The 9,811-nt window shown below is 42.6% G+C and overlaps 1 protein-coding gene across 3 annotated transcripts in view; it reads left to right on the top strand.

Moving 5' to 3' along the window:
- The window catches only part of ARMC2 (armadillo repeat containing 2), a 106,582-nt gene that overhangs the window by 30,501 nt on the left and 66,270 nt on the right, over positions 1 to 9,811 (top strand). For all 3 annotated transcript variants that reach the window (XM_034765910.1, XM_034765908.1, XM_034765909.1), the window contains one exon: positions 7,744 to 7,820. In XM_034765910.1, the coding sequence (XP_034621801.1) occupies positions 7,744 to 7,820 (77 nt within the window). The remainder of the gene's footprint in view (positions 1 to 7,743; positions 7,821 to 9,811) is intronic.

Below are 9,811 nucleotides of genomic sequence, written 5' to 3'. Positions count from 1 at the left end.
AAAAAAAAAAAAAAAGCTTAATAATAAACTTTTTTTTTTTTGTTGTTCTACAAATAAAAGCACACAACTCATATTTTAATATCAGTAGTCTTACCTTTCTAATGCGATGGATGTGTCCTCTCCCCTGCTGCGGCAGCCCCCGAGCTCAGGCTGGGAAGGAGCGGGGGGTCTCTGCCTCTCTCCCCCGCCACAGCAGCCACAGAGCTGAGGCTGGGAAGGATGGCAGTCTCTCCCCAGTAAACAGCCTCTTTCTCTGGCCGCTGCAGCCCTGCACGTCCCAAATTTCCCCTCCACCCCCACTTCTCACCCCACTGCCCCCTCCCAGTTATCCCCTATTCCCCCAAGGCCAACACCTCACCTTACATATGCATCTTCTCCAGGGTCCAGGCACCTAATTAGTGGAGCCACGCCTGCACGGCTCCACTAATTAGGTGGGTGGCCCTTCCTTCTCTCATGTACGGCCACCCAGGTGTGCACCTTAGAGGGAACTGTCCGTGGACCACTGGAATGGAGCTCAGTTTGAGAACCTCTGTTATAGAGGAATTGTTTTTTATTTGCTCATCTTTGGGATGAACTGACCATGAGACAAAATGTCCTTGGCCTAAAGTCCTTACTTGGTAGCCAGTTTTGAAAATTAAATTTCCGTTCCACTATTTCTTCCTTCCTTAATTCAGTAGCCTCTCTCCAACCCCTCATTCTGTTCTTTCTTTCCTGCTGGCAATACTCTTGATACAAATAATGTGTAATTGTTGAAATTATTTCAGGACATTAGCATTCATCAGTTATCTCTTTAATTATTTGCTGTAGCTTTTTTTTTAATTGCTAAGCAATTTGAACCATTGAAGAACAGGACTGAGTATGTGTTCATATAATTATTCTATTACAGACTGCTTTATACTTATTTTTACAAAATTTTGTAGCAACTCCATTATGTTTTACAAAGGAAAATATTAATCTTAAAACATGATTATTGTAGCTGTTATAGTAATTCCATTTTGTGTTAGGAACACCTATTACAAATATTGATTTATCCTTGTAGGATATGTCTACACTGCCAAACAAAAAAACCAAAAAGCAACCAAACCAAAACCCTAAAAAACCCACCGTGGCAGTGAGTCTCACAGCTGGGGTCAACTGACTGGATTCATGGGGCTCACACTCTCTAAAGCTAAAAATAGCAGTGTAGACATTCCTGCTTGGGCTCGAGCCCAGGCTCTAAAACCTGACGAGGGGTTGGTCTAAGAAACAAGGCTCCAGCCTAAGTGGAAATCAGGCTCCAGCGTAAGTGGGAACGTCTGCACTGCTATTTTTAGCCCCAGAGCGCAAGCCTCATTAGTAGGGCCCTACCAAAATCACGGTCCATTTTGGTCAATTTCACAGTCCTAGGATTTAAAAAATCATAAATTTCATGATTTCAGCTATTTACATCTAAAATTTCACAGTGTTGTAATTGCAGGGGTCTTGACCCAAAAGGGAGTTGTGGGGGGGCGTCACAAGGTTATTGTAGGGGGAGTTGTGGTACTGCTACCTTTACTTCTGCACTGCTGCTGGTGGCGGTGCTGCCTTCAGAGCTGGGCAGCTGGAGAGCTGTGGCTGTTAGCTGGGAGCCCATCTCTGAAGGCAGAGCTATCACCAGCAGCAGCGCAGAAGTAAGGATAGCCTGGTATGATATTTGCCATCTTTACTTCTGCGCTGCTGCCTGCAGAGTTGGGCTCTCAGTCAGCAGCCGCCACTCTTTGGCCACCCAGCTCTGAAGACAGCAGCGCAGAAGTAAGGGTGGCATGGTATGGTATTGTCACCCTTACTTCTACACTGCTGCTGGTGGAGTGCTGCCTTCAGAGCTCTGTGCCTGGCCAAGAGCTGCCGCTCTCTGGCAGCCCAGCTCTGAAGGCAGCGCAGAAGTAAGCATGGCAATACCGTGATCCCTTGTGATAACCTTGCGACTTCCCTAACCCCCCCAAACTCCCTTTTGGGTCAGGACCCAAATTTGAGAAACGTTGGGCTCTCTCCCCCTAACCCCCCAGGTGAAATCTGTATAGCATAGGGTGTAAACACACAAAAGACCAGATTTCACAGTCTGTGATGTGTTTTTCATGGGTGTGAATTTGATAGGGCCCTACTCATGAGCCTGAGTGAGTTGACTTCTCTCTGAGACTTGCTGCCTTGGGGATTTCTTTTGTGCAGTGTAGACGTACCCATAGTGCATCTCACTTTGTTCCTAGGATAGCTGACATGATCGAAAACAATGTTCAGTAGTTGTTATGGATGGCTAGGTAGAGGTAGATGTTCTGTATAAAAAGAGAGAATGTCTTTCCTTTTGTTTTGCATATCTATTTTTTAGATTTTTCCTAAGGAAAGATTGATTCTCATTTGTTGGGTAACCATTCAAACATGTTGCTTTGAAAATAAAAATAGCTTTTATGCTAAATTTGGTGCTTCTTTTTGTTAACCAGGAGGATACACTAAATAAATGTGTGTAGATCTAATCTTCCTTCCTTCCCTCCCTCCCCCAAGCTCTCCCCTATGTTCCATCTTTCTCTTCTGGTGCCTCAAACAATAGTTTCTATTGCCATTGCTGATTCAATGTGCTCTTCTTCTACACTGCCTTTCCCACAGTAATTATATTTTGTTCTTAACCCTCTTTGCTATAGTTTTTTTTTTTTTTTTTTTTTTGGGGGGGGGGGGGGGGGGGGAGGAGTTAATTCTTACTTGTTATGTCTCTTCCCTTGCATCCCTAGGCCATGAGCATTTTAACCTCTGAGCACCATCTTCTACTTTAACATCACAATGTGATGGTTAGGTTGGTTTAATAGTTTTGCTGACCTGGAATTATGTTCTCTTTGCTGCTCTTGGTTTTTTTGTCTCACTCTGATCATCCCTCAGGGACAAGAGACCATTATGAGCTCTCCCCTGGTGAGGGAGCTTGTGTATGTGGCTTGTGTAGGGGTTAGGTGTCCCAAAATCTAGGAGCCAGTGGGGCCTAATTGGCCTTCTCCCACGGCTAGTCTGTGTACTGCTGTCTCTTACCAGTTGAAAATATTGAGGAACAGTCTCTGGATACAGATGACCAATCTTGATTCTGGTGCTTTGCTCTACCTTCATTTGGGATCTCCATATAACGTCAAAGGAGTTCTGTATGTGTAAAGAGAATATCAAAGTCAAGTTCTGCCATGAAAACTGGAGGGGAGGGGGGGATTTTGTCTGTGGTTTAATTGTAGGTGAATGTAACTGGTGAATCTATTCTGCAATTCAAGGTCTAAAAACAATTTTTATATCCAAGAAGAATTTATTTCTTTATACTTTTATTTAATTATCACTGATATTTAACTACAATACGTATCAGATGTAAAATAAGAAAAGAAAAATAAGTTGCCAAGTAAGTGCAAAGTAATATAATTGTATGTACGTAGAGGCTGTCTTTGGTTGAGGTGTAGGGGCATGTAGCGGGATTTGCCTGGGACCCAGCAGGCCCAATGGTCAGGCCTCAGTCAAAATGTCTGTCCTAGTCTTGGGATGGCTCTTCTAGGCAGCCCGGTTGGGGCAGCAGTGGCCAAGTCACAGTTCGTCGTCCTCCTGAGACTCCTGGGATCTCCAGGCAGCTGGGGGAGGGGAGAAAGGTAGGGAAATCTGGGACCTCACTCTCTGCTGGGTCTTGGCCCAAGGAGACAGAGACAAGGGGTGGCTCAGTCCATCCTGGCTGCTATTCCAGGTCAGCCTCCCTTGGGCTGCTTCCTACCTCCCTGTTTTCCCTTCAGTTTGGGAAATGGCCCCAGCTCTTTGCTTACAGTTTGAGCAATTCAAAGTCTCAACTGGGGGTGGGGGCAGGAGGCTTCCCAGCTCATTTTCAGAGTCCAGTTGTTTCACCTGGGTAAAGGATCAGAGGGGGGAAGCAGGAGTCAAAAAGGATTAAAATTTTATATGGGTGATATGAGGAATATCACATCTCTTGGCATAAACTAATCATTAACTGCTTGGAATTAGGAAGAAACTTCTCATATGAATAAGCTATTTTGTAAATGTCCATGAGTACACAATTTCTTTTACCTTTCTCTAAACCCTCTGGTATAGGCAGTGGTATCCGTTGAGTCAACTCCAGTGATCTCTGCGCTCATACTACTGGCATAAGGGGGCTTCACTCCCCCTTCAGTTCCTTCTTACTGCCCGTGACAGTTGCTGGAACTTCCCTCGTTGTTCAGGCAATTTATCCCAGTGGTTTTCCTTCTCTTTTTTTCGTGTATATAGTTAGTTTGTTAGTAGTAGTTTTAGTAGTTAGTGAGTTTTGGATGCCTCCGCACTTAGTTGGAGAGGCTTGTCTGATCCGTGCGGCCAGGGTATGCCTCATTCACCAGGCTTCAAGCCCTGTATGTGGCAAGTCAATGCCCTTGAGCAATCCACACTCGAGCTGTCTCGTGTGTTTAGGGGAAGCTCATAGGAAAGACTGTTGCCAGGTCTGCAAGGACTTCAAACCCCACACCAAGAAAGACCAGGAGGCGAGGTTGAAGGTCCTCCTCATGGAGACAGCCCTAAGACCAATGTCGGAGCTGCACTTAGACTGGGCACCAAGCACCTCAGCTTTGATGTAGAGTGCTCCTTCCGCCAGTTGAGAGTCCCGTCACTGATCCTCCTTCCTGGTGCATAAGAATAAGCATCAGGAGAAGTCATTCCCCAGTGCCGAAAGGAAGCAGGCAAGAGGATCAGGGTAGAGCGAGACCTGTGTCGGGCTGCTCTCCCTCCCCGGTACTGCAGCAGGCCCTCTGTCAGCCTTAGTACTCCCGCCAGCTCTGCTAACTCTGGCATGGGAAGTGCCATCCTCCAGCAGACAGCGTACCAGTCAGTTCGTGGTACCATCAACGCCAGAGGCATTTGCGGCTGCGAGAGGCCTGCTCACTCTTCCAGTCCCAGGGTGCCCAGAGATTCAGGACTTGGCACCACCAGTACCAATGAGTGGCAGAGAGCCATCCTGCAGCTTTCGCGCGGCACCACGGCCACCCTTTAGGGGAAAACCCCCTATGGTAGCCTTGGCTCAGACTTCTCTGTGATGCCATTCGCCAGCACTGAGCGGGTTGGCACCACCTGAGTCTCCACACCCCAGCTCATCGAAGTCCAAAGTTCTTTCCCCACTGTCAGGCCCGCCTGCACTGCTCCATATGCCTGAGAGAGCCTCAGGCGCTATGGTGCCCCTAAACACTTGGTCTCCAGGACTGTGGGGAATGGCACTCATGCAATGGACTTTTTGGAACCTGTGGAGATTTCCCCCGGGCCAGGGCATCATTTCAAGGCATTCGTCTTCTGTGGCCTTGGAAAGACTGAGCTTAATTGGGAGACGATTAGCATCATGGTCTGAGCCCCAGGTATGTGGAAAAAATTTTTATAACCTGTTGATTTTGTAAAATGGTGGAGTTTGGAGGGAGGGTTGTACCTTGGAACCCCATGCTCAATTGATCATAAATGTGGTCGCCTAACCCTACCTAGCACACTTATGAGGCACAGCAAATTTCAAGAGAATCCGAGTAAGCATGAGGATTTTAGAGCACCTAGCCCTGGTCTATACTACACAGTTAGGTTGACATAAGGCCTCTTATATCAACCTAACTCTGTCCGTTTACACACAACAGCCTTGCTCCCGCCAATGTAAGTGCTCTACTACGCCGACATAACTCCACCTTCAGGAGAGGTGCAGGGCTTATGTTGGTGTAGTTAAGGTGATGCAGTGTCTATGTAGACACTGCGTTACTCGCATCAGCTGTTGGCTGCCATTCTTGTCAATTTCAGGGCTCCATGCTGGAGCCATGAAATTGACAAAAAAGCCTGGTGTTGGTAGTGGGCTCTGGCTGCCCCCTGTCCCTGCTTCCTGCTCCCTTGTTCAGGGAGTCAAGAAGCCCAGGTGGCTGCCCCCTGCTCCCGGCAGAGCTCTCAGCTCCCCATGCTCCCCCTCTTCAGTTAGTGGAAGTGCTGCTGGTGAGGACATTCACCACTGACAGAAGGAGGGCAGTGTGGACATCAGCCATGGCAGTAATGACTGCGGTGGCTGTAAGTCGACCTAGCATAGGTTGACTTAAGTTTGTAGTGTAGACATGCCCCTGGAAAAGTCATCCTTTAAATAGAAAATTCTGCTAAAACTTAACTAACGTGGAACCGGTGCTCCACTATAACATAATTTCCTGGAAGGTTTCTAATCAAGCAGAGTCAGCCAGTCCAGCCTACTTTGTAGGGAAGTAAACTTACAAAAGTTTTGTTTTTTATTCTGTCTTCATCTGTTTGACAGGGTGACTTTTATCTACTATCTGGCCTGACGGGGTTTAGACCTCAATCCAGCAAAATACTTAAATAAGTGTTTAACTTTAAACCTTAGAGAAGTCAAATTAACGGATAAGATCTTTTCAATAGCATTGTTAGCACATTTCTATTCTCTATATGAAGGAAATTTAAGGGGATGAATTGTATCAGTATGTGAGCTATAGTTGGAACAAAATGTGTTAACTTAAGTGCATCCTGAAAAGAGAAACCATAGACGTACTCCACCTTGACTATGATGTCTTCGTTGATAAATAAATAAGAATCTAAAGAAGAAAAACTTTCCCTTTTTTTAATGGGACTTGGGTTCTTAAATATCCATGCAATTGTGGCATGTAGATAGTTATGGTAAACACAACAGAACACAGATTCTGAAATCATGCATTAGTTTCCTTTTTGTCCAAACAAAAACTGATCACATAATGAATAGGACTTTTTACACATCAAAGAATAGCATTATGCAAAAAGACTGGGACTTTTCAGCTTAGAAAAGAGACTACTAAGGGGGGATATGATAAAGGTCTATAACAGTGGTTCCTAAACTTGTTCCGCCACTTGTACAGGGAAAGCCCCTGGCGGGCTGGGCTGGTTTGTTTACCTGCTGCGTCCGCAGGTTCGGCCGATCGCGGCTCCCAGCTCCAGGCCAATAGGAGCCGCTGGAAGCGGCAGGCAATACGTCCCTCATAGGGGATCACTCAATGACTGCATGTTCGGTTTATTCCCTTTGAAGCACCTGGCAATGGCCACTGTTGGAAGATAGGATGCCAGGCTAGATGGACCATTGGTCTGACCCAGGATAACTGTTATGTTCAAAATTGCTTTACAAACCAGGGGCTAGGTGGTGCGGTTACAGTAGTATATGGACAACAAGAACAGTCATTATATGCAATGAGCAATAGCTCTCTCAGAGACTTGGAAATTAGAACTTTTTCACTGAGGAATGTTGATCAACTAAGTCGTCCCCCTTGTCTTTGTAGAATGCTATTATATTCAATAAAATTTTTTAGCACATAGTGATTTGTGTTTATCAAAACAGTTTATCATATTCTCTGTACTAAGGATCTGTAAAATGCTGAATTTACAAGTTTTAAAATTAAACGAGTCCAAATTTAGTTTGATAACAATAAAAACTAGATCTGTGTGATGTGTCTGTTTCTTCGGCTTTCATTTTTATGTCTGCATATAGAAACACATCAGTTTTTGCATTCCATAATAGTGACATCTTGTGGTGTAAATGTGTCATTGTTTTTGTAGTTTTCCTTTTTAAATGTCATGGAAAGTTTTATATTTAAATAGATTTGAGTTATATGAATGGGCAAAATAATTTAACTGGAAACTGTAAAAATATATTCACTTATAGTGTACAGTGTTCTTTTATGTATTGCATTTGGAGAAGGAAATATTTTGGTTATTGTCCTTTAGCAGATTTTTTTTTTTTTTTTTTTTTAGTGACCAAATTAAAAACGGTGACAGGGCTTCATCAAATCCAAGCAGCACTGGCTGGAATAAATCAGGAAGCAAAGCAGGTACAATATTTTTAAATCTCTTCTCAATTCATTTTTCTGTTCCTGTTTTTCTTTGCTTACAACACTTACTTGCATTTGCAGATGTGAAGTTCACACAAGCAGAAATCATCCAATTTCTCTGTTTCCCTTTTTTCATTTCTTTATGCATCACTGGACAGTGCTTTTTAAAAAAAAGTTGAACTTTTTTGTAGCCCTAGAAGAATAATATTTGAGATTTAATAGATTGACCTTTAGAGCCATTAAACATGATTTCCCGATGTTTCCTTACTTAGAAGTACTAATTTTTTTTATATTTTGCCTTGTGAATTTGGACCACCAATGTAAAGGATATGAATACCTAGGGCAGAATGAGACTATACCAGCTGAGGTTATGGCCCTCAGCTTTTTTTCTGTGCATGTGAATTTTGTTGTAGTTGTGTATCAGATATTCAATAAATAACATTTCTCTTATAATATTTTTAACATGTAAGCTAAAATTACACAGTCACAAATGCTTGGTAAACCTACAGCAGCTGTTTTGCTGTTTTTTTTTTTTTTAAGCTATTTTTCTTTAAGTATGGGCTTGATCCTGGAAGATGCTGAGTGCCTCCTGTGAGGCGCTCTTCACTCTGTTTGCAGTGACTTCAGTTGAAGTTGTGGGTGCTCATGGTTTTACAGGAAGTGATCAGTAGTTTGTTGCTCATGTTTTACATATACGTAAGTGTCATAAATGTATTTGTACATATTATGGAAGAGGCCATATGAACTAGCAGAACTTTTTATTTTCAATTTTACTTGATTAAGAACCCTGTTAATAAAATAAAATGCTGGGGAGCTTTGTTAGGTCAGACACATATTTGGTCTTCAGCTATCTCCAGAATAAATTATGAGATACCAATATCCGCTCAGATGTACACAACTCAGGAGGGAAATGTAAAACAAAAAAATCTCTTACTGAAATGATATTTTCAAATATGACTTCAGCGATACACTTTTAACTGTAACATTTTAGAGAGGAAATAGTGTATTCTACGTTTAGTGCGCTTGACAGAGGGTATTCTGTAAAGAGGCTAAAAAGCTTAATCAGGTACTGTGTAGCTTTCTAAAGCTCAGTGTTGCTAAGGCTCTTGTATTTACCTGCTAAAAACAGCAACCAATAAATGAAGACGATTAATGTCTTTTTTTTTTTTTTTTTTTTTTTTTTTTTTGTGACCAGAATGCAAAGCTATGGTTAAGTCCTATAAACCACTGAGACAGTAAACTTTTTGCTTGAGTATTGGTATCCTGTTGAATCATAATTTACACAGTTAGAAGATTAAGGACCATCACTAAACTACTGCAACTGAAACTCTTAATTTTCACCAACACTTTTTTTAAAAAAAATCTTCCAAGACTGAGAAATACAAAGCCTTATTGCTTATATTGTTGCCTTTTTTAATAATCACAACATTTTGTGCTTCTAATTTATGTTGTTTGAATTAATATTGCATGTTAAAGGCTACTTGTGATTTTTTTTCAAGGGGGTTCAAGAGGTATTGTGGAAACATAGTATGAAAATACCTGGTTGTAATGATATGACTTTTGGTTTTTGGATTCCATATTTTTTTGGTGTATGAGAGAGATTTAAGAAAGACTACTTTTTGTGCTCCGATGAAAACTGAATAGCATATTTTAATTTCTAGTGTGAACTTTTACCCTCACACTGCAAACATGCTCACAAATAATCTTATTCATTGGGATTAATCAGGTGCATAAAGTTGCTACATGCATTCTTGCAACATCGAGGATTTTACATGAATTCAGAGCTGGGGTGTAAGAATCATAAGGGGGGGAAGTAATTCATCTACATCTAGATTGTGGCAGGAAGCAGCACTGTGAGCTTTTCTATTACTCATATTTCACCTCTGTTCTCTTACATTGTTCAGAGCAGAGCTTCTCTTCATGGCAAATTCCGTGCAGTGTTTTATTAATTGAGCTACTTGTCATTTGGAACCTAAACAATACTATCAGCT

Source organism: Trachemys scripta, chromosome 3, assembly GCF_013100865.1.
Source record: "Trachemys scripta elegans isolate TJP31775 chromosome 3, CAS_Tse_1.0, whole genome shotgun sequence".
Classification (NCBI taxonomy): Eukaryota; Metazoa; Chordata; order Testudines; family Emydidae; genus Trachemys; species Trachemys scripta.
The sequence above is the reverse complement of the archived record's forward strand: the minus strand, read 5'-3'. Positions and strand labels throughout refer to the sequence as shown.